The sequence below is a fragment of the Pelophylax lessonae genome, assembly GCF_965119305.1.
Source record: "Pelophylax lessonae genome assembly, chromosome: 2".
NCBI lineage: Eukaryota > Metazoa > Chordata > Amphibia > Anura > Ranidae > Pelophylax > Pelophylax lessonae.
Window position 1 is genome coordinate 250,097,160 of NC_138769.1, and position 27,862 is coordinate 250,125,021.

Below are 27,862 nucleotides of genomic sequence, written 5' to 3' on the forward strand. Positions count from 1 at the left end.
CCTACTGGGAAATTTCCCGGTATCCCGGTAGGCCAGTCTGGCCCTGATACCACCTATGTAATCATTGTTGTTGACCAAGTACACCTCTTCAAGGAAACAGTTTTTCCCTAATAGGAGTGGCATTTTTCAGCAGGAAAAATGCACCCTGTCACTGCAAAAATGGTTCAAGAATGGTTTAAGAAACACAACGAGTTTGAGGTGTTGACTTGGCCTGAAAATTCTCCAGATCTCCCAATTAAAACAAGTGTGATCTATGGACACCCCACCTCACAACTTACAGGTCTGAAAGTATCTGCTACTGATGGCATGGTGCCAGATGTCACAGCATACCTTCAGGGGTCTAGTGGCATCTATGCCTCAATGGGTCAGGGCTGTTTTGGGGGCAGAAGGGGGCCTACTCATTATTAGATAAGTGGGCATAAAGTAATGTAGTCACAGTGATAGCTGATTGATGTATCTACCTCTCTATATCTCCATTACAAGAGAAGTAGGGGGATTTACAGAAGAAACATTGTGATATCAGTTTAGTTCAGAGAAAGTAACAAGGACATTGCACTTTTGTCAAGGTCAGCAAGCAGGTATTTTCTGTACTTGTTGATAATGCTATTAGCATGAAAATTTAAAACTAATGCAACTACCTCATCAAAGGGCTGGAACTCTGCAATACATTACATATTTGTTCTTAGATTTACCTACCTTTCAAATAGAAAATCATTTAATAACAAAAAATAAAAATAAGTATTTATTGTTTGTTACAACTAAATACAATGTAAAAATAAATTTTATTTTTCAATCTTTAGTGAGTTTTTTTAACAAAAATGACGAGATAATCCATGATAATGACAACGCAGCATGTGTTATGCTTAAGTGAATTGCAGTTTTTGTGGCTTGCTCAAAGAGGTGAAAAAGTTTATGTCTGCTGATCATTTTTTAATGTGAAATGTAGGGGGGCTCTAGTGGTAAACAAACCCACTGCCCATGATATATTTTCAATCACATGTGATAATAAAAATGAAAAGTAAAAATATAAATTGTATTCTTAAATTACATGGTCCAAAATCACAAACCAAAAAGTCTGCTTCCTGATGACGTCAGCTTAATGAAACACGCAGAGGTTGAGCTTCTGGTACGTTACTTCCTGTCATATCACTTCCCGGTTATGACGGAGCAGCGGTGCGGGTTCATATTCTTTGTTTGGGCTGTGTTAGTGCTGAGCGGGCACTGAAGTATGTGAGAGGCCATCTACAGTATCTCACAAAAGTGAGTACACCCCTCACATTTTTGTAACTGTTTTATTAAAGTATATCTTTTCATGTGACAACACTGAAGAAATGACACTTTGCTGCAATGTAAAGTAGTGAGTGTACAGCTTGAATAACAGTGTAAATTTGCTGTTCCGTCAAAATAACTAAACACACAGCCATTATTGTCTAAACCACTGGCAACAAAAGTGAGTACACCCCTAAGTGAAATTGTCCAAATTGGGCCCAAAGTGTCAATATTTTGTGTGGCCAACATTATTTTCCAGCACTGCCTTAACTCTCTTGGGCATGGAGTTCACCAGAGCTTCTCAGGTTGCCACTGGAGTCCTCTTCCACTCCTCCGTGACAACATCACAGAGCTGGTGGATGTTAGAAACTTTGCGCTCCTCCACCTTCCGTTTGAGGATGCCCCACAGATGCTCAATAGGGATATGGGTCTGGAGACATGCTTGGCCAGTCCATCACCTTTACCCTCAGCTTCTTTAGCAAGGCAGTGGTCGTCTTGGAGGTGTGTTTGGGGTCGTTATTATGTTGGAATACTGCCCTGCGGCCCAGTCTCCGAAGGGAGGGGATCATGCTCTGCTTCAGTATGCCACAGTACATGTTGGCATTCATGGTTCCCTCAATGAACTGTAGCTCCCTAGTGCCTGCAGCACTCATGCAGCCCCAGACCATGACACTCCCACCACCATGCTTGACTGTAGGCAAGACACACTTGTCTTTGTACTGATTGCCGCCACACACGCTTGACACCATCTGAACTAAATACGTTTATCTTGGTCTTATCAGACCATAGGACATGGTAATCCATGTCCTTAATAAACAGGCAAAAAATTTGGGGGAGCATACCCATGTATTTCCAAAGCTGCTGCAGCTATGAACCAAAAGACATGTATATTAAAAAAGAATAGCGCGCAAATGCAAAAGAAATTACTACCAAATCTGAAGAGAGGCCATATGGTGGGACCAAACCCCCATTTTTATTTATGGACTCTCTTCAGATTTGGTAGTAATTTCTTTTGCATTTGCGCGCTATTCTTTTTTAATATACATGTCTTTTGGTTCATAGCTGCAGCAGCTTTGGAAATACATGGGTATGCTCCCCCAAATTTTTTGCCTGTTTATTATGTATTCGGTCTGACCAGACTATCGAGGTTGAGCAGCCCTCCCCACCCCCCACATACACCTGTACTCAATCAGTGTCCACCATCAAATGGATATAGGAGGAGTCCCCTGTAGTGCATTTGCACATTTTTCCCAGCAAGGAGTGTTGTCTCCAAGGGTTAGAAGGGCTGGATTCATCTCTTTTTCATGGATAGTGTAGGACCCACTGATAATGGGGTACTTTGACGCAGTAGTGGGCTTGAGCACGATATGGCCATATGGTGGGACCAAACCCCCATTTTTATTTATGGACTCTCTTCAGATTTGGTAGTAATTTCTTTTGCATTTGCGCGCTATTCTTTTTTAAAATCCATGTCCTTAGTCTGCTTGTCTTCAGCAAACTGTTTGCTGGCTTTCTTGTGCATCATCTTTAGAAGAGGCTTCCTTCTGGGGAGACAGCCATGCAGACCAACTTGATGCAGTGAGTGGCGTATGGTCTGAGCACTGACAGGCTGACCCCCCACCCCTTCAACCTCTGCAGCAATGCTGGCAGCACTCATATGTCTATTTCCCAAACACAACCTCTGGATATGACACTGAGCATTTGTACTCAACTTCTTTGGTTGACCATGGCGATTTTTTTCAGATCCTCAGAGAGTTCTTTGCCATGAGGTGCCATGTTGAACTTCCAGTGATCAGTATGAGAGAGTGACAGCGATAACACCACATTTAACACACCTGCTCCCCATTCACACCTGAGACCATGTAACACTAACGAGTCACATGACACCGGGGAGGGAAAATGGCTAATTGGGCCCAATTTAGACATTATCACTTAGGGGTGTAATCACTTTTGTGGCCAGCGATTTAGACAATAATGGCTGTGTGTTGAGTTATTTTGAGGAGACAGCAAATTTACACTGTTATACAAGCAGTACACTCACTACTTTACATTGTAGCAAAACGTCATTTCTTCGGGGTTATCACATGAAAAGATATAATAAAATATTTACAAAAATGTGAGGGTGTACTCTTTTTTTGTGAGATACTGTATTTGTCTTTATTTTCTTTTTGTTTTATTAATAAACGTACTGTACTATGGGAAATGTATTTTCTCCATATATTTATATATGTATGAGATGCATGGAAGGAACATCCCCTAAATGTCTACACTGATTCCTGGTTGGAATACATGGAGGTAAAAAAAGTACTTACTAACTGCTTTTAAATAAGTGGTCACTGGCTGTCTGGGTGTCTTTACACGGTGTGGATAAGAAATTTCGAGTTGGATTCATCTATATATTTATATGTTTTTTATATAACCATTTCATCTTTTGCACTATCTTGGTAGTGGCATTCACAGATCTTCAGATTGTGTTATTTATCATATTTATGTAAGCAATGTCATAACTAGCACATCTGGCACCCGGGGCTGGTCATTTTTTGCACCTCCCCCCATAGAAAAATTGTATGTGGCAATATAGCGGCGCCGTGCCAAAATTGTGGGTGTGGTCAGATTTCATCAACAGTGGGAGGGGCTTGTTTTGTTTTTTGGTTTTGTATAACAAACATGTTATACTTACCTGCTCTGTGTAGTGGTTTCCAGAGTAACCTGGATCCCCCTCTTCTCAGGTCCCTCGTTGGTGCGTCTCGCCCCTAGTTTCTGCCGGATGCCCCCACAGCAAGTAGCTTGCTATGGGGGCACCCAAGCAGGCGCAGTCCTGATCCCCAGCTCTCTGTGTCAATTCACACACAGAGCCATGGCTTGCCCCTGCCCACTCCGTCTCCTGATTGGCCCACTTGGCTGTAATGGACAGCAGCAGGAGCCAATGGCATCCACTGATGCCAAAAGCCAATCAGGAGTGTGAGTCCCCGGAGAGCCAAGGACATTGCTGGATCAAGAGGGGGCTCAGGTAAGTATTAGGTGGGGCTGGAGGGGGCTACTGCATAAAGAAGGTTTTTTACCTTCATGAATAGAATGCATGAAGATAAAAAACCTTGTGCCTTTACAACCACTTTAACAAAGAATGTTCTGAAGAATTAGTCCAGGGCCTTCTCTGCACCCCCCAGTCCCCCCAATCCTTTGCCATACCAACCTCAACTTCCTTGTCCAGGGCCTTCTGGACACAAACACAATCACTGTCACAACAGATCCACCAGTGGAAGAGCTGGAAAATTAGGCCCCCTTCTTACGGGCTTTCCGATCAGGTCCGCCTGTCAGTTTTTCAGGCGTACCTGATCGGATGCTCCATGTACCTCTATGGAGCAGCTGACACCCGCTGCTCTTCAATCCGATATGGTCTGTAAAATCCAGACAGATGGAAACCCTATTTTCATCCGTCTGGAGGATCGGATTTGATGAAAACGGACAGACGGTTCATTTTCATCCGATCTCCCATAGAGGACAGCGGGGATGTGACAGCTCTGTCTCTGCAAAGTAAGCAGAGACGTTCCTGTCATCCGCCTGCTCAGCGAGCGAGGATCGGCAGATCGATCCCCGCTGAGCAAAATAGAGTCTGCCGAGTGGAAAGCTTGTGTGAAAGGACCCTTAGGGAGCTGCCATGTTGACTGTATGAACAAAATACAGAGAAATACAAGTGTTACAAACTAACATCCGTGATAGAACCGATATTATAGCAACATGGCTTGACATATTATTGCTATACTACTTATAAGAAGTTAACTGAGGACAGCAGGTAGGAATGGATCAAGGTAATCTGCCATTAATGATTTCTTTTGAAATAGTAAAGCAATTATATTGTTTGTTGGGCAATTATTTAAGCCAATGTATTTGCAATCAAAAACTGCTTGAAAACTGATCACCGTAAGTGCTTAGTTAGGATATAATACAGCAATTTATTACTATTTTATTTTATTTATTGGGGAGATTTACTAAACTGGTGCACACAGAATCTGGTGCAGCCGTGCATGGTAGCTTGTTCAATTAGGCTTCATGCACACTGGACGTTTTTACAGCTGCCCTTTTTGGCTTCAGGTGTTTATTTCTGCAGCCAGTAATCTCCCCAGCATGTTATCCTATGTGTCCATGCATGGAGAAGACAGAGGGAGAAGACAGAGGGAGAAGACAGAGGGAGAAGATCGGAGGGAGAAGATCGGGGGGAGAAGATCGGAGGGAGAAGATCAGGGGGAGAAGACCAGAGGGAGAAGATCAGAGGGGAGAAGACCAAAGGGAGAAGATCGGGGGAGAAGACCAGAGGGAGAAGATCAGAGGGGAGAAGACCAGAGGGAGAAGATCGGAGGGGAGAAGATCGGAGGAAGATTGGAGGAAGATTTGTAATAAAGCTTCTCAAAACTGTCTTGTCATTATTTACATATACTGCCTTTTTTTGGGGTGAATGCGTAGTGGTACAATGTACCCCATACTCATTCACATAGGGAGGGGGTCCGGGATCTGGGGGCCCCCTTGTTAAAGGGGGCTTCCAGATTCCAATAAGCCCCCTGCCCGGCAGACCCCCCACAACCACTGCCCAGGGTTGTCGGGAAGAGGCTCTTGTCCATATCAACATGGGGACAAGGTGCTTTGGGGTGGGGGGTGCAGAGCTCCCCCTGCCCCAAAGCACCCACCCCCCCATTTTGAGGGCGTGTGGCCTGGTATGGTCCAGGGGGGGTGGGGCCGCTCGTTTGTCCCCTTTCCTGACCTGCTGGGTTGCATGCTCGGATAAGGGTCTGGTATGGATTTTGGGGGGCCCAATGCCGTTTTTTCGGCGTGCGGCTCCCCTCAAAATCTATACCAGACCTGAAGGGCCTGGTTTGGAACCTGGGGGGAAACCCCCACTCCGTTTTTTCCCATTTTGGTGTGGAGTTCCCCCTAAAGATCCTCAGAGCGCAAGTCGCAACAAAAGTCGGATCATCCTGATCCGACTTGTGATGCGACTTCCATTCAAATCAATGGGCTGAAAGCCGTATCGAAGACGGCTCCTAGGCAACCATTGATTTTGAAAGGAGGCAGAAAAACGCTGCTAAAAGCCAACGTGGCCAAACGTGCAATAACGCCAATGGAAAAAGCTACTAAAAGCACGTTTTTATAGCTGCTTTTCCCTGGCGTTAGAAGTGGCTCTGCTGCTTGTTTTTTCTGACGCCCTGTGTGCATGGGGCCTAAAAGTCATTATTTTTTTTACTTTATTGTTAAGAATAGCCTCCAGCTAAGCAGTCTAAAAGGTTCTCTCTATTGGCCTTTTTTTTAAAATGATCATTCCAGTACAGTTAAAAGGTATTTTTTTTTTTATTTTATTTTATTAGTGAAAGCTTTGGGAAATTTAAGGAGTCACCACAGTTAACAGGCTACACATTGGGCTGGGCACTATAGTACTTATGGTTCATCATTCATGAAATGTAAATGACTAATGTATCTTTTGAATTAAATCAAAAACAACAACACATCACTGTGAACAGAGACAATTCAAACAATGTTTTTTTATTTTTATTTTTTTAGTTTTATTTTTTTTTAAAATGCTGACATTGGCAATCATTTTTAGTCAACACAGGTAACAGGTTACACATCGGGCTGGGCATTACAGTACTTCAGTACTTTTATGGTTCATAATTCATGAATTATAAAATGACAATGCATCATTTTAATAAAATCAAAAACAAGAACACATCATTGTGAATAGAGACATTTCAAACAATTTCTTTTCATTTATTTATTTTAAATACTGCTGACATTGGCAATAAGTTTAAGTTTTTTTTTTAGTGTTCTTCATTATGGTTTATTTTGCAAAATCTTGCCTCATCTCACTTATAAACTCAATCTTGGTCATATATGTACTTCCCTCATATGGGCAGGAATGTCCATGCATATAAAGGGGAATTTTAACAAAATTTTTGCGCTAAAATTGTCAAAATCACAAAGTGCTAGCCAAAGAACATAAGTGCATCAAGCAGCTGACAGCAGCACTCACTATATCCACACACTTAATTAAATTGGATATAAAGCAAATAAATGCGCTGCGCTGCGCTGCCATTGGGTTAATTAATTCATAAGAAGTTCATAAAATATTATTTAAAATGCATATTAAACAACAAATAAAAATAAATAAGTATAAAAAATAAGAAGACAGAATTCATAAATAATCTGAACCACATAGAGTGCTAAATAAATAACTAAAAAAGTCCAGAATTAATCGATAGATAGTCCAGACCAATAAAGTGCTTAAAGACATTTTCTTATGAAAAAGGTGCACTCATGTAAGCGAAAAACAGCCACAGTGATCCTGTGCTACTTCAAAGTCTTCACCACAGTACGCACCACCAGAAACAACATCAAAGTCACTTACATACCGAATGTCTAAACCCTCAAATTATAAGAGGTCTGCCAGTATTTTAGGGAGAAATGCGAGCAGGGATGGATGGATGAGTAAACAATGTCCTCAGGTCCAACAAAATTGATGGATGGGTGTATGAAAGGTGGGCTTCCGCTAGCACTGCCACTACTTGCTACTCAAACTGCCCTCTCCCACCATGTCAGACTGAGACGGTCAAGGAGTCAATTATACCAGAATGCCACATGCAAGAGGAAGAGAATCGCCCATGGTGCAATATTATAAAAACTATTTTTTAAAACTAGATATCTACTACGTCTGCCGCGAGCTGGGAAGTCGGAAGCAGAGGCACCCGGACCTTGCGATACAGTGGAGACATCGTATACGGCGGAAGGAGCAGGCATTCTACCTTGGTATACAGATCTGCTTGGAATCTTTTATCCCATGTGAGTGTGATTTTTTTATCAATAAATATTTTGGTGTGAAGCGTGTTACGCTATGGGTCCCTATCGTTTTTATTGCATGTCATTCCAATGAGTGGACATGAGGAGGCACTGATTTCCATGGTATCAGGATCAAAAGGTGGATCACCATAGGACAGTGGAAGATCACTGGTTTTGGTACAAGGCGCTTGACCTTTACAGCAAGGGTACGTGTTCATTACCTAGGGGGGAGCACGGCGGTGTGGTGAAGGCTCTTGGTGGCTGAGTTGGTGATTTAAGAGACTATCCTAGATCTGCACCTTTTTTCACCTTGTTTTATTGGACAAAGAGACTTTCCACAGCAATTTATTTATTTGTGTTCTTAACCAGCCACTAGATATATGTTGATATTACTTGATATCATACTAACATATTCGCCGCTTGTATAAGCAAGGGTACATTAGCGCTGCTAGTGCATATGTGGACTTTGTTTATGTACGCACCTTTTTTAGATATTATTAATTTTATAGCAGCAGCTGTGTTTGAATATTCATAATTTAAATTGAGATTTTCACATTCATCCATCGGTAGTGAGTAGTCACTAGAAATTTTGGATTGTATAGTTTCCATAAAGCGCTGAGTGGTTTGGACAGGACCTCGGTCCTTGTTTTGCTCTCTTTTTCTAGATATCTACTTACATAGAAAGAGAGTATATCAGCATATCAAATATACAGAATCCAACGCGAGAGTGATGATGTCACCGCTGTAACTCAATGCGTTTCGTGCCCGTTGCCCTAGTGATGATGTCTGTTCGGATGAAACATAGAGGGCAGAGTTACAGCTGTGATGTCATCACACTGGCTGTGACGATAGATGCTGTATATGTGACTATTTGTTGCTTAATAAGCATATTGATTATTATTTTATTAGCTTTCTATGAATTTGTCCATCTATTGGCAGCTCAACATATTTATTTGCCTTGTATTCTCCTTTACATTGTGGCAACATATAGTGAATAGGATGAGTATTTTTTTTTTTCACTACAGGAGAGACCCCCACTACAATGCTGTGTATTTTGCAATACATGAAAATTAAAATGAATGAAAATAAAGTGAAGAATACTGAAACCCTAGACTGTAAATGAATCACAAAAAAATGGTCATATCCAGAATTTGGATCATAAACCTGTTGGACCATAAAACACGTTAAGCATTAATCACACCCATAGATCAACAGTTATCTGCAAACTTCTGCTGGCGATTTCCTATTTAGATGCCACATCAGCAGAACAGCTGTTGAATTTTATTATAGCCAGCATTAACAGTAAAGGAAGAATACTGAAAAAGTATGCAGGAAGTGAAATGGGAAGAGGTTGGAATCTCGGTCAGTTATTATGAAGGGCAAAGTGGAGGGTTTAAGACATATTTTGCTACAAAATTACTTATTTATCCAGCCAGTAAAATTTTGCAGCCATAGAAGTTATTACTTTTACTCATAGCTGCTTAGTCTAAAAAAAAAAAAAAAAAAGTGTAATTTTCAGGAGTCCGTTGCACCATTGAAAAAAATTTCCAAAAGCACCCTAGTCTCTTACAGTACTATGCAGACACTGTCAGACATAGTGATAATACATTTTGCTTCTGAAAATAAAATTAATAAAAGCAATTGCGAAAAATGCTGACTGTCATGCCAAATATGAGGGTAATGTGAATAGAATGTCAGCTCACTATCCCTTAACAAAGGACATTTACATTCTGTATCTATTTTATGCATTGCTCTGCAGTTTGACAGAAAACCATTTACATATGTAATTTAAACCCATCTCGGGCAAAAATGAAACGGGAGCGTAAAAATAGATAGTAGTCCTAATGCCAGATTCACATGTTAGAACAAAGCATATTATGCGTGTTCATGAATTGCAGTGCTATTAATTTTGAATGGCCCCCAAGCGCGCCTCCATGATGCAACTCTTTCGCAGTGCACCACAATGCATGGTGACACACTACAGTTGTTGTGGTGCACAGCTTTGCTAAAGATGGTTCATGCATTTTGGTGCATTAGACACCCCATTCACATGAATGGGGTGTCTAAGCGCAACACACATTAACACACCGTAACTGAAGTGACATTTCATTTCCTTAAGTACTGCGCATCCTGAAAATAGGCATGCACAGGGGGTGTGCCAGGTGTGTCTGGGCACACCCTAATCACTCTGTGCGGATGACAATTCCCTCTACAGCCCAGGCTCCCCCCCCCCCGTGTTGCGCCCCACCGTAGTGCTGCTGGTGCCCCTCCTCTCCCCCTGGCTGCTGCGAGGGATGTTGAATGGGGTAAGGAGCTTCAAAGCTGGGTTGTGTTATGGATTAATTATTTATTTGTTAAAATTTTAATAAATAAATTGATATATGGTTTAACAAATACATTTTAAAAAAGCAATAAATAAAGGCCGTGGCCATTTAGTTATCCAACCAAAGTGTCTGTGTTTTCTATTGATGTCTGGAAGTTTAAAAAATAGCTGCTTGCATTCCCATAGTGTATTGGAAGGCACTGTGGGTAGATGATCAGAAAAACTGACAAACTGAATATGGAGATATTAGGGTCAGTTAGTTTTTGTGATAGGTTTGATGACAACAGTCATCATTTTACACTTTCGATGAGGCTGTTCATAAAAATTCTACTACTTACTCCATAACACATTGTATAGAATAAGGTTTCTTTTATTTTTACAAACGCTTACCTATTAGTCCTAAAAAATGGTCAGTTTTAGTAACAGGAATTGCTTACTATAGAATTAAATGTACATTCACTACTAGGTCCAAGTTAACTGAATTTCAAATAGGCTTCGCTGCACCTTTGTGAACTGAACCCAGGCAGATTTGCTCCATTCTACTCAAAATAGGCATCTACTCAAAAACGTACCTTTAAATTCTGCTTGCCTCCTATACTTGATTTTCTCTAGCAATGGATATTATTTGATTGTAATAGTAATGCTGGCCATAGACAGATTTAAATTACGCTGGTTCAGCTGGGACTGGGTGAATTTCGATCCATTTATGACACTCTAACTATTGACTGTCGATCGAAAATGTTGAACAACTTCTGTCGATCAGTGACTGCAGCCAATCAGCTCAGTGTAATCCTCCATTGTATACTGACAGTAGGACTATTTCACTGATCCAGCAATGAGGATTCCTCTACCACCTGGCTTACGTGGATGGAGAAATTGAAAAAAAAAGCAGTCATCTATGGCCAGCTTAAGCGAAACTTAAAATGACTTACTTCAAGTACCGGATGGTCTTATGATCAATTTCACAATGGGAAATTTCATGCAAATATTTCCTTGAATCTGTATGTTCTGAGAGCAATATTTTATCTGGGCCTGTTTTTTAGACATTACATCGAACTTGGCAAATGAGGATCTTAAGAGTAGTATAACCTAAAATCTATGTTTGATCCAATTAAAGAGAATCTGCATCTTTGACCACAATGGGTTCCCGTGAGAGCTCACATCCTCACTCACTGATACCCAACATTCATAGAATCCCCAGCCACTTTGTTTGCTGTAGCCCTAAAAACTAGCCAGTGCTTCCAGGTATGAAGGAGCATGTGATTTTCTGCCTTTCCTTCCCAGGCCTTAACACATAGGAGATGGGAGCAACCATGTGTAGACCCCTGTGTAAGCTCTGACACTGACCAACACAGTGCTTACTTACACAGTGTTTCCATCCATAGTTCAGAAGGATGAATGGAGTAGTCCAAGTATCATTGGGTGTGTGCGGGTGTATGAGGGTAGGGATAAGGGTACACTGTGAAGCAGCGGGAGAATATACTGTATATATATATAGATATCATAATTTACAGGAGTATATTCTGTGATCAACAGTTTGTATAAAATAAAGGTAAAGGATGCATAGACATCCCTGAAGAGATGAGCTTTCATGGCAGGGTAGTTGTAAAAGTAGCATTTTAACCAGTTCCCACTCGGCCAATAAATAAATGGTAGGACAATCACCAATCTAGGTGGATGCCATATGATGTCCTCACTGAGTGCGCCCCACACGTGCCCCACTGGACACAGTGGGTGACTGATCAGTGTACCAGCCATTGCCGGTACCATGTGATCGCTGTGCCCAATCACAGCAGATCACATAACAATTGTACACAATGAATGGCTTTCATTCATGTCATTCATTGTGTACTATTGTGTTGATCTCTGTGATTGATCACATTGTACAGACAGGACCAACCACAGCCCATCTGTACCATGTTATTAACTGTGGCCAATCACAGCTAACCACAATAGTAAACAATTCATTAATCTCTTTTATTCAGTAAAAATGGTTGCTTATAACAGTGAAATTCACTAGTATAACCAATCATCATGTGTAAGAAAAAGTAAAAATCCTGATCACTTCACCCAGAGTAGTACAATGTGATTATTGTAACACTGTATTGCTTTGGTCACAGTGTGTTTAAAAAAAATTGTAAAAAAAAGAAAACAAATGTAATAAAAAAGAAAAAAAAAATTGAAAAAAATTATTATATATTTTTTTTTTTTTTTTACATGCTGCCAACAATCAGTGTCCCCGATCACCATCATGATGACAGTGTACTGCACTGTTGACAGTAAATTAAAAAAAATGTGAAAAAAATGTTTTCAAATATCTTCATAAAAAACTTGCCATACCGCTAAATACCTTGTATTGTCTACTTTCCAAAAAGGGGTCAGTTGGGGGGGGGGGGGGTATTTGTACTGTCCTGGTGTTTTCAGACCTCAAGAAATGAGATCCATCAGTACATCAGGATTGATCAATTTTCAGATATACTTTATATACCATAGTTTGTCGATTCTATAACTTTCCTACAGACTAAATAATAAACACTTATTCCCGTTATTTTCACCAAAAAAAAAATTGTAGCAGAATACAGTTTGGCCTAAAGCTATGAAGAAAGATTTTTTATTTGCAACATTTTATAACAGAAATGAAGAGAATGCATTTTGTAAAAAAAAAAAAAAACATTTTCGAATTTTTTTTATTTTTTTAGCAACAAATCAAAACCCAGTGGTGTTTAAATACCACCAATAAAAAGCTGTATTTGTGTGGAAATTTTTTTTTAAAATTTCATATGGGTACAGTGTTGTATAACCGCATATTTGTCATTCAAGGTACGACGGTGCTGAAACCTGAATATTGGTCTGGGCAGGAAGGGGTTGAAAGTACCCGGTATTGAAGTGGTTAAAAAGGTGAATTCCTAAAACATCTTTTGGAGTTGTAAATACTTATTTTCTTGAACTTCAAATATAATGAAAAACTGCAGAAGATAAAGAGGAGTTCCACCCATTTTTGTGTTTATTAAAAGTCAGTAGCTACAAAAAGTTTATCTCCTAACTTTTAATAAACACACACTCACCTGTCCCACGGTCTAGCGATATGGCCAGCGGGAGCCTCCGTTCTCTCCCACTTTTCCCCCGAGGTGCCGGCATCTCTAGTGTGGGCACCCGGCTGTGACAGCTTGGCAGCTTGCAGCTTCACAGCCGGGTTTGCATGGCGCATGTGCGTGTCGCGCTGCGCGTCATGAGTGGACGGGCAATCTTCTGGGACCTGTGACGTGCCCCAGAAGATTGCAGGGAGTAAGGGAGAGAGGAGAACTTCCGCTCGGGCTGAAGTGGGAGCAGGTACCTGTCAAATCTAGGTACGCGCCCCCCCCCCATCCCCCCCAAAAAAATGACATGCCAAATGTGGCATGTCATGGGGTCAGGAGGCCTTAAAGCGGAAGTTCCATTTTTGGGTGGAACTCTGCTTTAACTTCACTATTATGTTTGCATCTGTGCACACTCTCCTGCCTGCATGTGTCCATGCAGCCCCTGTGTCTGAATTTAACTTCTATAAACTGCCTGCACGCAGCTCTGAGGTGGATGCAGATGCAGCAAAAAGTGGATCTGCACGTAGGACGGGACTCGGCACCCATCAGCATGAGCCCTAAAAGGCAAGCTTGGCCCCATCCTTTTTACCTCTCAAGATTCTCCTGTTGGTCATTAAGGCGCCTTACAGTGAAGGACAGACATTTGGTAGGTTGGAATTATCATGTTCAAGGCCGACTCTAAAGTCAAGATTTTAATTCAGAAATGTTTTAAGCAGGATTCTGAGCATTAGCCAGGTTTATGGCAGGTTTAGGACTTTGTTGCAAGCCTAAAAACTCATAATCTTTACACTGCCTTTTGTTTTTGGCAATAGCTAGTTGAGTGATTAGTATCTAAGAAATGATTGTCTATTTTTGACGTTTCTTCTGGATCCAACGCCTGTTTGTCTTTTTATTTTCTTTTTAAGTACTATAAAGATACCTGTACACTGCTTTTTGACATCCATTATGTATCCATCATTACTAATTAGGAACTTCTAAATTAAAGATTGCATTTCAATAAGAAAGAATTCTATGTTGTGGGAAACTGTGTGGACATCTGTGTTACCAAAGCAAAAATCCTTCTAATTCTTCTAATTCAAGAAAAAGTCACAAATAAAATAAAATATTCCTCCAGTTAACCAGCTACCATTATGTTTGTTTGTTTCTTGCTGCTACTGTCTCGACTCTCGATAAAACTGTTGCACTGTGCACATCATTATTATGTTTCTATGTACTACATTATTACATTATCCAATTTCCCAGTAATGGGCTATCCTATGTTTGATATATAACGGTTGTAGTGTAATCATTTGCATAAAAGTGTATACAGTATATAAATATATATATATATATATATAGTTACATAGTTACATAGTTAGTCAGGTTGAAAAAAAAGACACAAGTTCATCTGGCTCAACCATTAAAAAACAAAATAAAACAGTAAAGAAAACCCAACCATACAATCCCATATACACAATCCTATACCTGCAGTTGATACAGAGGAAGGTGAAAAAACGCCAGCAAAGCATGATCCAATTTGCTACAGTAGGGGAAAAAAACTCCTTCCTGATCCCCCGAGAGGCAATCGGATATTCCCTGGATCAACTTTACCTATAAATATTAGTATATATCCTGGCTTGGATGACTACCCGCTTCTGGACTTGACCACGGCCCTTCCTGATCTTGCTTCTGTCTCTTGCTGTGCATTTATTGTTGTTTGCTCCAATAAACTGCCTTATTTTACTTGCATCTATGTGTGGTCTGGTTTCCTGGCACCCTGAAATTCATTTAAGTCCCAGGGTAATGATATTTTACATTGCATGTTTAGATTTAGGGATGGAGGCACATGACCACAGATGGTGCTCCAGACCAAAAGCTTTTAGTATTGTAACTGATGCTGGGAAGCATTTTTTTCTGTTTTGTACCCAAGTTTAATCTGGGCTTTAAAAGCACTAAACAAACATTGTTAGATCGTTACTTAGCAGTCTTTAGATGTGGTGGCTTCATAAGTTTTCATTTTCAGGCTAAGAAGATTTTCAGAAAGAATAGAAAATCCCTGTGGATCTTGCCAGATTTTGTTAGACAGAAAAAAATAAACCTATCTTGATACTGTAAAATACTAATCCTGTAAACCTCCATGTAATAGAGATGAACTAAGACAGACTAGTTTGAAATCTAGCCTGGGTGGCAACCATGTCTGTTACCATAGAGGCAGGAAGTGTATTATTTGCAGGATTACCAGGTAAAAGTAAAGGGAAAAAAGACTGAAAATTAAAAAAATATTGTAAGCACCCCATCTAACGACCATTAAGTTGCACTATAAAGCCATTTATGTTTATTGGGTTGAGATACACTTTAAGTCAAGAATCAGAATGTTTCATTTCTAATTACCATATACCCGTGCGTGTTTATTTACCAACCACGATCAGAGTTAAATTGTATCTAAAGCTGAAAATAACTATTTCATTTATTGCAGCTTAGAAAATTTAAGGCCGGCCATACACAATTCAAATCTTGTACGGTTCAGCAGGAACCGACTGATATTTGAACCATTAATGGGCAGATAGTACCAGGTTGATCGATTGATCAACTTGGGTACAAGCAGCCTGCCAGATTCTCTTGTGATTATCTATGGAGGTGCAGATTGTTGCCCTAGTTTGCCCTCCTGATTTGGATTACAAACATCTCACCTTCTCCTCACATAGAGGAATTACTGTTTTTAAGTTCGCAGAAGACGGCGGGAAAAGCTGATAACATTGTTTCACAGGGATTGACAAGAATTCTGGCAAGATCAACAAGTACTTTTCTGTATTTGTGGGAAATTTACTTATCCTAAAAAAAAAATAAAAAAAATAAAACATATGCAGCCACCACATCTGAAGACTGCTAAATTGTAATACAGTAAAACCTTGGTTTACAAGTACACGGTTTCCGAGCGTTTTGAAAGACGAGCAAAGTATTTTTTTAAATGTTGCCTTGGTTTGCGAGCTCTGTCTTGATATACGAGCAATATCCAAGCCAGTGGCGGAACTACCAGAGTTGCAGCAGTCCCACTGTGAGAGGGCACTTTCTTCCCGCAACTGTGGGATGGGGGGCAGCGGCCACCGCTTGGTAGCTCACCCGCTACCTATTCTACTTAGAGCCAAGATGGAAGTACACTCCGCAGCTAAGGGGAGGCTTGGGCTGAGCACTGTCACTGCAGACTGCCCCGCCTATCCTCCCCGCACATAGCTTCAGAGAGAGAAGCCATGTCGGTAGGGAAACTAATAGGAGAAAGTCAGCTGACAGCTATTAGAGTGCAGGTGGAGGAGCTTTCTGGTCTTCAAGGAGACCCCATGTTAGCAGAGGTATCCCTGGGGCACATCATGGAAAGAATCAACTGACATAGTGAGCAAGCAAGTAATTACCAGTGCCACTGATCCCATCCTCCCCACCACCACTGCTCACTGATAGGGATGAGATCAGTGGTGATTGCGGGAGAGGGATAGGGAACAGATCAGTGGCACAGGCTCTGCTATTAATATCATCCCTATACCCCTCCCCCAATCACCAATAATCCCCTACCTATCCCCCCACCCCTGCCACTGATCTCATCCCTACCCCCCTTCCCCCGACAACTACTGCCACTGATCTCGTCCCTATCCCCCCCACCACCACCGCCACTGATCTCATCCCTATCCCCCCACCACCACTACCACTGATCTCATCCCTATCCCCCCACCACCACTGCCACTGATCTCATCCCTATCCCCCCACAACCACCACCACTGATCTCGTCCCTATCCCCCCACAACCACCGCCACTGATCTCGTCCCTATCCCCCCACAACCACCGCCACTGATCTCGTCCCTATCCCCCCACAACCACCGCCACTGATCTCGTCCCTATCCCCACCACCACCGCCACTGATCTCATCCCTAAGACCACCACCCCCACTGATTTCATCCCTATCCCCCCACCACCACCCCCACTGATCTCATCCTTATCTCCCCCACCGCCACTGATGTCATCCCTATCTCAGTGTGCCAGGAAACCAGACCACACGAAGATGCAAGTAAAATAAATCAGTTAATTAATGCAACAATAATAAACGCACAGCAAGAGAGAGGAGCGAAATCAAGAACAGCCAGGGTCAAGTTCGGAAGCAGGCAGTCGTCCAAGCCAAGATCGAGTCCAGGAGCAGGTAGTCGTCCAAGCCGGGATCGAGTCCAGGAGCGAGTAGTGTGCTGAAGCTGGGTCGTTTGCCAATTCGGAATCAAGAGCCAGGAAGGTCATCTGCCAAGCCAAGTAATGCACGGAGAAACCACAGAGACCAGAAGACTGCTAGCAGTGATGCTTCTTGGAGCATAAAGGCAAGGGCAAGGTCTGAAAGCCATCAGGTGATATATATAGCCAGGTGTGCAACATCATCACTGAGCGACGCTCAGTCAGCAGACAAGTGATGATGCAAACAGAGTTTATATGAGACAGCAGTCTGCACATGTCCAAGATGGCTGTCAACAGGAAGGCAAGGCAAGACAAGACATTGATACCCTATCCCAACACCACCACTGATTTCATCCCTGTCCCACCATTGCCACTGATGTCATCCCTACCCCACCACTGCCACTGATGTCACCCCTATCCCACCACCACTGATGTCATCCCTATCCCACCACCACCACTGTCATCCCTATCCCACCACTACCACTGTCGTCCCTATCCCACCACCACTGAGGTCATCCCTATTCCACCACCACTGATGTAATCCCTCTCCCACCACCACCACTTATGTTATCCCTATACCACAACCAACCACTGCCACTGATGTCATTCCTATCTCACCACCACCACTGTCATCCCTATCCCACCACCACTGTTATCCCTATCCCTATTCCACCACCACTGATGTCTTCCCTATCCTACCACCACTGATGTCTTCCCTATCCCACCACCACTGATGTCACCCCTAGCCCACCACCACTGAAGTCATCACTATCCCACCACCAACCACTGCCACTGATGTCATCCCTATCCCAACACCACTACTGCCACTGATTTCGTCCCTATCCCAACACTGCCACTGTCATCCCTATCCCACCACTGCCACTGATGTCAACCCTATCCCACCACCACTGTTGTCATCCCTATCCCAACACCAACCACTGCCACTAATGTCATTCCTATCCCACCACTACCACTGTCATCCCTATCCCACCACTACCACTGTAATCCCTATCCCACCACCACCACTGTCATCCCTATCCCACTGCCATTGATGTCATCCCTATTCCACCATCACTGATGTCATCCCTCTCCCACCGCCACTGATGTTATCCCTATCCCACCACCAACCACTGCCACTGATGTCATTCCTATCTCACCACCACCACTGTCGTCCCTATCCCACTGCCATCACTGTCATCCCTATCCCACCAGACTGATGGCACTCACAATGTTAAAGTGCTTGTTAACACACACCACTATAACCTTCTTTTTCCCAATGCTAGCTGTCACTGTGTTTTATATTAAAAAAAAAAAGGCTGGCTTTACCCGATTTCAGAGCGCCGATCAACCATCATGTGACCCGCTGCCTCTCTCCTCTCCCCGCCTGACAGCTGCAGTGAGTGGAGCCGAGATTCCCCACACTGACATCAGTCAGGAGGGGAGGAGGAGAGGAAAAGAGGAGGAGAGAAGGAGAGAGCTGGCTGTCAAAACACAGTGACAGGAGCAGCTAGAATTGGAAAACAAAGAGGATTATATAATATAATAAAATGTTTTTCAGCATTATAAGGGGAGGGGGCAGGCACCTGACACAGGCCAAATTACGCAATACACTTTATACTGTATTTTGTATTGCCATAACCATTTTTATATGAATAAATGTTTGTGGAACGAATCATCTGAGTTTCCATTATTTCTTATGGGGAAATTAACTTTGATATAAGAGCGCTTTGGATTACAAGCATGCTCCTGGAAAGATTTATGCTCGCAAACCATGGTATTACTGTATATCATATTTTTGTTCATATTTTTGTTCTTGATTTCATACAGAAAGTTTCTTCATTAGCTAGCTTAATTATTAAAGATACAAGCTTTAGGGATAACTCAGATCCCTTCATTGGGTTGCATACTTTTCTGAAAAATGGTTCTGAAACTCAAATATTCATATGGATAGTTACAGAGAAGAATATTGAAGTATGCACATTTAAAACAATATAAACAACTATTTTTTCTTGACACATGTTAGGTGTAAAGGCTATTGTCAGAGACAAGCCTTTACACAAAGGGATCTTTTATCTAAAAAAAAAAATTGCATTGCTATTTGTCCACCGAATCAGCATGTGCATTCATTCTGTGCAAATTGAATAAAAACAAATGTTCTGAGCTTTTGAATGGACTTTTATTATGAACAGTAGTGAAATACTGCATTATGACCACAAGATGGAGCCGAGGAGCATGCAAAATACATACATCTTTGTAACAAGAGATACAATGTAACAATTGTAATGAATGCTAGAGGGATATAGAAAATGAATGTAACCATATGTTCTCTAGAATTATTATATTCTGTCTCTTTTTACTAAGATTTACAGTACTTTGTTTTTCAGCATCATCTAGCGGCCATAATGTGGTATTTTACTTCTGCTCGTAATAAAAGACAATTCATTCATAAGAGAAAATAGTCTGAAGAACATTCACTTTTGCCCGATTCGCACTGAACAAATGTATATGCAGATTTACTGGATGAATGGCTATGCAATTTTTTTTTTCATATCACTAGACCTTTATTGTATCAGGAAAAAATAGTTGAGTGTCAGAACCATTTTCCAGATATGTATAAAACCTGATTAAGGGCTGATGAAACCTGATGAAGAGTTAGGCCCCTTTCACACAAACTTTCCTGAAAAACTGACAGGTGGACCTGATTGGATACTCCATGCACCTCTAGGGAGCAGCAGATGTCAGCGGTGATATGTCCGCTGGCGTCCGCTGCTATCCGATCCAATCCTGTCTGTGAAATCCGATCTCCCATAGAGGAGAGCGGGGATCTGACAGGTCTGTCTCTGCAAAGTAAGCGGATACGGAGCTGTCATCTGCCTATTTACCAGGGATCGGCAGATCGATCCCCCGCTGAGCAAAACGGAGTCCACCGGGTGGAAAGCCCGCGTGAAAGAACCCTTATCCCGAAAGCTATCATCTTTAACCACTTTAGCCCCAGAGGATTTGGCTGCTCAATGACCAGGCCCTATTTTGCGATTCGGCACTGTGTGAATTTAACGGACGATTGCGCAGTCGTGCGGTGCTGTACCCAAACAAAATTGACCTCCTTTTTTTCCCACAAATAGAGCTTTCTTTTGGTGGTATTTGATCACCTGTGCAATTTTTATTTTTTGCGCTATAAAAAAAAAAAAAGAGGCACAATTTTGAAAAAACAACAATATTTTTCACATTTTGTTTATATGAAATTCTCAAAAAAATGTAAAAATCAAAATTTTTTAACATTTTAGGCCAATTTGTTTTCTGCCACATATTTTTGGTAAAAAAAAATCACAATAAGCGTATTTTGATTTGTTTACGCAAAAGTTATTGCGTCTACTAACTACGGGAAAGATTTATGTCATTTTTACTGTCTTTTTTGTTTACTAGTAATGGCGGCAATCTGCGATTTTTTTTTTGCGGGACTGCGGCATTGCGGCGGTCAGATCTGACCCCTAAATGAAATTTTTGACACTTTTGGGGGTACCAGTGACATCACTAAAGTAATCAGTGCTAAAAATATCCACTGTTACTGTAAAAATGAAACTGGCAGGGAAGAGGTTAACTGTACTGGTGATCAAGGGGTTAAATGTGTCCCTAGGGGCGTGATTTCAACTTGTGGGGGGGGTGGCTTGTGAAGTAATCACAGAGACATGCGATCCTATATAGCAGGATCACATAGCCTCTGTGATCACTTCGGGGAGAATGACCGACGGCTGTGTTTACATCAGCCGTCTGTCCTTCTCTCTCTGCTGTGGGAGATCGCGAGTGGCCAGCGGCCATCGGAGCCGCCAGTCACACGCACTGGCTCCCCAGCTAACGAGCGGGTACTACGTCACTTTGCCCAGGAGCTCCTGACTGCCGCAGTAAATGTGCGGTGGGCGGGGCGGAAGTGGTTAATAACCAGTGGCGGCTGGTGCTCCATGGGCCCAGGGGGGCGGCAGACGAGCCACACCATACCTCTTACCCCCCCCCCCGGAACAAACCAGCTCACTCGCACACCAAACCATCCCCCTGTCACTCACCCTGAATTGAAGTGGAGAGCAGGTGGCAATGGCTTCCCCCAGCGGCGGCAGCGGCTTCCCCTGCGTCTCCTCCCTCCTTGGCCAATAGCATGGCCTCTCTTTTTGGCCAATCGGGAAACCGGTCTCAGCACTCGCTTCCTGATTGGCTGGGAGGAGAATCCGTGTGATAATAATGAATATTCATTCGCTATTGTCACACAACTGGATGGGCTCGGGCGCAGTGCTCTGCGCCCCGAGCACACCCTTTTTTGAAGCCTATTAGAGCCTCTGGCTCTAATCACGTCCTTCAAAAAAAAAACCCATTGGAATCCATGCTTCCGGCACTCTGCATGTAGATTAGGGGGTCGGATGCATGCATAGGGGGAGCGGCACCCCTGTACCCCAAATGCACCATTCGCCACTGTTAATAACTCAGTTTAGCCAATAAAGGGTATCACTTGAACGTCAAACATTCTGAATTTGTTAATGGCTAACATGGCTGAACATTCTACAACTGTTCTTGGGTTTAGATATTTTTTAAACATATAATAATTATATTGTCCAATTATAGATGCACGATTTTTAGCCACATTTAGTAGAGATTTGCAGTGGGAGCCAATCGTGCCATGCTGCTGTCTCAGTAAATGAGGAGAGGAGTCCTGATACACTCCTGCAACATCGCTGAATAAAGATGGGCTCAAGTAAGTATTAGGGGGGCTGAGGGGCGCTGCTTCACACAGAAGGTTTTTTTTTTATCTTAATACATAGAATGCATTAAGATAAAAAAAATCTTCTGCCTTTACAATCACTTTAAAGCAGTCTCAGGCTCAGTTCACACTACTGCGACCTGAAAGCCATGCGACTTTTGGTGTGAGTTTGACAGGCGACTTTCTGGCGATTTGCTGGTGACTTGATGCGACTTTGAAGCGAGGGAGGCGCTACACTGCAGGGAATGCCTGGATAATCTTCCTGTAATGTCAGATCCAAATCACATCAGTGTAGATGAGGATCTGACTTGCACAAGTTGGATAGAAGTAACCTTGAAGAGCCTAAAGCTCAGTTTAAATTGCCATGACTTGGAATCCGATTTGTGAGACCCCCAAGTCATATGACATATGCAATCCCATGTAAATCAATGAGAGCTGTCTTAGTATTACTGAAGTCGCTCCAACTTTAGAAAAGGTTCCTGTACTACTTCAAGGTGATTTCTATCCATCTTGTGCCCATAGACTTTAACGGAAGTCGTCTCCAAGTCAGGTCCTCATCTATATTAATGTAATTTGGATCTGACATTACAGAAGATTATCCCAGACATTCTCAGCACTTGCGACGGGGCCCTGGAGTTCCGCCACTGTGGGGGGCCCAAACGCCCATTCTGGCTGTGCTACTGTGAGGGGCCCAACCGCCTGCCCGCCCATTTATTCATTCCGGCCACTGAGGGGAGGCTGAGCTGAGCACTATCACTTCACTGGAGTCTGGACCGCCCTGCCTATCCTCTTCAGAGAGAGAGAGAGGGAAGCCATGGGAGGCGGAGGCGGACACTGAAGGAGAACCAATGGACACCAATAGAGATGCCAATAGACCTCAACAAAGTGAAGGGGGAGGAGCTCTCCCCTCTACAAGGAGACCCCATGTCACAGAGGCATCCCTGGAGGCACATGAATACTGAGGAGGAATCGACTGACTGACTAAGTAAGTGACAAATTACTAGTGCAACTGATCCCAACCTCCACCTCCTCTGCCTCTTATTGATCCCACCCCCCCTCCCCCCACCACCACCACCACAGATCACCTCCCTATCCCCCCCATCACCTCTACAACAGAGGTAATGGGGGATAGAAATGAGACCTGTGGTGGTGGGGGGTGGGATCAGTAAGATGCAGAGGTGGTGATGGGGGAGGATGGCACCACTGCTGCCACTGATCCCACCCCCCTCTCTACCACTGCCATTGATCCCACCCCCCTCACCACCGTCACCGCTGCCACTAATCCCACCCCCCTCACCACCACCACCGCTGCCACTGATCACCCCTCTCATTACCACCGCTGCCACTGCTCCCACCCCCTCACCACCACTGCTGCCACTGATCCCACCCCCTCACCACCACTGCTGCCACTGATCCCACCCCCTTCACCACCACCCCTGCCATTCATCCCACCCCCTTCACCACCACCACTGCCACTCATCCCATCCCACCACAGCTGCCACTGATCCCACCACCGCTGCCACTGATCCCATCCCACTACCACCACCACTGCCACTGATCCCATCCCAGCACCACCGCTGCCACTCATCCCATCCCACTACCACCGCTGCCACTGATCCCATCCCACCACCACCACCGCTGCCACTGATTCCCATCCCACTACCACTGCTGCCATTCATCCTATCCCACCAGCACTGCTGCCACTCATCCCATCTTACCACTACCACCACTGCCACTGATCCCATCCCCCATACCGCTGCCGCTAATCCAATCCCATCCCCCCACCACCACTGCCACTCATCCCATCCCACCATCGCTACCACTAATCCCATCCCACCACTGCCACTCATCCCATCCCAAGCCCCCACCACTACCACCACCACTGCCCCTCATCCCATCCCAACCCCCCATCACTACTACCTCCACTGCCACTCATCCCATTCCGTCTACCTCACCACCACCGCTGCCACTGATCTGATCCCACCCACTACCACTGCCACTCATCCCATCCCCCCACCGCTGCCACTGATCCCCTTCCATCCCCCCATCACTACCACCACTGCTGCAATTTATTCCAAACCCATGCTCCAGGGGGTCCTTGCCTCACCCCTGTACACCTGGATAGTAGGGGCGGCGAGGCAGCATGTAGAGGAATCAATTCCCTCTCTGCTGCAGTAATAAAAGGGAGGGGATCAGTTCCTCTATATTCCGCCCTCACCGCCCCTCCTATCCAGGTGTAAAGGGGTGGCGCATGGGGCTGGGTCTCCCCAGGGGTCAAGGGGGCACTTCATGGTTTCTAGCACCGCAGCCCTGAAGGTTCTAGTTACGCCTCTGTTGGGTAGCCCCTCCCTCGTTTCAAAGTTGCATCAAGTTGCATCAAAGTAGTACTCGGATTGCATCAGGTAACCAGGAAATCCCCAGGAAGTCACCAGCAAATCATCAAGAAGTCGCCTAGCAAAGTCGCACTGTAGGTCATGTGGCTTTCAGGTCCCAGTAGTGTGAACTGAGCCTAAGGGTCACTATACACGTTACAATCTTATCATATAATCTTTGTACAATCAACTTTAGATGTACAAAAACTATTACGAGGACCTTCCTAGTATATGAAAACAGTTTCTATCCATTCAGGCTGGCCCTTGTACTACATGTTTGTTGGTAGATCTAAAGGAGATTGTACAATTTCCTATGGAGGGAAGAGGGGAGCGCTGCATACGCTGACCTGTCACAAGGAAAAACAATAGTGAACGGTTGACAAAATCCATTCCTGCCAGTAGGTTCAGCCATCAGGCTTCTATAAAGGCCTACAGACATACAAACGTTTCTTGGTCCAAGCTTTCCCTAGTCTGTACTTGCATTACCAGTTTGAGAATGTACAGACACAGTTTTCCCAATGTTTGCACCTAATAAAGTTAGAAAGTTTCACAATGCCTTAAACATTATCCACTGATCTGGTGTTGCCAATGACCTAAACCATCAATTCCTAGTGAGTATGTCTCCTAGTTTCACAAGATGTATATAAACTATGAGAACTTCAGAGCCAGATTAAGCACAGAGTAGGCACATGAAATAGACAGCAGAGGCAAAGAGGCTGTTTGTTTCTGTATAATTGGCAACAATTTGTATTTATCATTATCAGTAGGAATAGTCATCTCATAAAGGGTTTTACAGTATCACAATATTCTAAGCCAGGAGTGGGAAAACAAGTGCATTTTATTTGACATGGTGACCTATGGGTGTTACTGTAAAAGCCAAAACGCATGTGCCTACAGGTTCCAGCGATGTAAATCTGGCTCTGGGAACTTTGGGTTCAATCTGCAGGGTAATCAATGCTTCATGGTACTTCAAGCACCATAAATTTGCAGATACCAAATTTAGTTTTCCTGTTTAAGCTGAAAATACCAAGGCTAATTGACAAGTAAACAGAATTTGTAAGCTCACACTGGTAAAATGTTTAAAAAAAAAAAAAAGCTAGATGCAGGAATCAAATAAATGGTTGTACCCAGAGATCTTCATAGCAGTATATGTATAAATATATACATATATATATATATATATATATATATATATATATATATATATATATATATATATATATATATATATATATATATATTTATATGTATATATATATATATATATATATATATATATATATATATGTATATTTATATGTATATATATATATATATATATATATATATATATATATATATATATATATATATATATATTATATATTTACATTAAAAGTAATATTTATTTTGCCCATTTATACTGTGTTGGTATGTTATTTTCTCATTGCAGAGGGCCCTCCTATTCCTTCTGTATTGAACTGTATTGTAATTCTGCTGTCTCCTTTTTTATTGTAAAGCGCTGCATAAACTGTTAGTGCTATATAAATCCTGTATAATAATAATAATTACATAGTATACAGTATGTTACTAATCATTACAATCCTTCCCAAATAAACCTACTTCATACATATCATACACATTTTAGAACCAATTAAAACAGAAGAAATTTATCATAACTGAATATTTTTCTACTAACAGCACGCTAGAGCACCTGGAAGAACAACAAAGAACATATACATATATGTGTGGTGGTATATCATGTATGTGGATATCTTCTTTTTGTGCTTTTTGGCAAACCAATCAACTAAGTTAGATTTGTGTGGCAATTAATTATTTGCAGTTAAAAGACACAAGCAATAATATTATCAAAACTATATTTTTACAGAATGTATGCAAAACTTACCCCATTTTTATCAAAGGCTCTGAACATATGCTCCACATAGTCTGCTGCCTCTTGGTTGTCTTGCACACCAAAAAAACGTTTAAATTCATGCATAAAAAGAGTTCCGCTGGGACATTCTACCACAAATTTCTTATACCACTCCTGGAGCTCTGCTACGTCAATTTCAACTTTATTAGACTCCTCGCTGAGATGCTGACCCATTTTAAGAAAATCCTGCAATACGAGCAGTCTCCTTTCTCAGTCTCTAATCTTATTCACTGAGCCTCCCTTCCACCCTCTCCTTTTTTTTTTATTGTCTTTAAATATGATCCAGAAAGAATATGTTATTACCCATGTGACCAGAGTTCCAGCCTCCACATTGAGTTCTCAATGTGTCTTCTGTTGTCTTGCAGAACAATCAAAGCAAGCTTCACAATCTGCAGAAAAGGCTATTTAGAACTAGATCCTAGATGTAGTCGTATCCTTGCAGTTTCCTTCTAGTTGAAAATGTGCTCTTCTTTTCAGTAAAAAAATAAAAAATAAATAAAAAATTAGAGCAAGGGTCAAAAATATGATAAACAACCTCAGATTTCCCTGTTGAATTTTCCTCTTCTGTTCAATAGGAACTTAGTAATAGGTCCAAGATGTACTCTTGAAAGAGACTGTGCTTAGTTTATTTAAAAACTGTTTGTATCAGACTCAAAATATCATCCAGAGTTTCTGTGCTGCTCCAAGTCTTTTCATTGTCTTCCATCTTCAATAAGTTAAAGGATGATTAAAGCATAAATCCACAAATCAGCAATGGTTTATATTTAGGAAATTGGTAGTTTAGTTCAGTTCAATTTCTGTTGATTTCCGTAGTTCTGTATTCCTATGTTGCTGTGGCTGGTTGCTGCAAGGAGCACAGCAGAAGGAGTGACACTGCTTAACTAAATGCACCATGTGTTGGCTAAAATAGATAAGAAGATCTAAGATAATTAGAAGAATCTCATAAAGACCTAGATGTTCTCCTGTCAAGCCTGTGTTCAGGGCACAATATTGTGTCTGTATGCTTTCCAAATAAATTGCATGTCTAAAACAGGAAATATAATTAGTGATGGGCCGAACATCCCCTCCCCCCCCCCCCCCCCCGTTCGGTTCGCACCAGAACATCTCGAATAGGGAAAAAGTTCTAGCGAACATGCTATAGGACACGAACATGAAAAA

General features: G+C 42.4%; 1 protein-coding gene across 2 annotated transcripts in view; it reads right to left on the bottom strand.

Annotated features, from left to right (window-relative positions):
- GUCA1B (guanylate cyclase activator 1B) overlaps positions 1 to 27,057 on the bottom strand; it is a 54,474-nt gene extending 27,417 nt beyond the window's left edge. For both annotated transcript variants that reach the window (XR_014224922.1, XM_082245691.1), the window contains exon 1: positions 26,678 to 27,057. Coding sequence is in view for 1 of the 2 variants with exons in the window: in XM_082245691.1 (XP_082101817.1) it covers positions 26,678 to 26,878 (201 nt within the window). In the remaining variant the exon portion in view is untranslated. The remainder of the gene's footprint in view (positions 1 to 26,677) is intronic.
- Between the last annotated feature and the right edge of the window lie 805 nt (positions 27,058 to 27,862).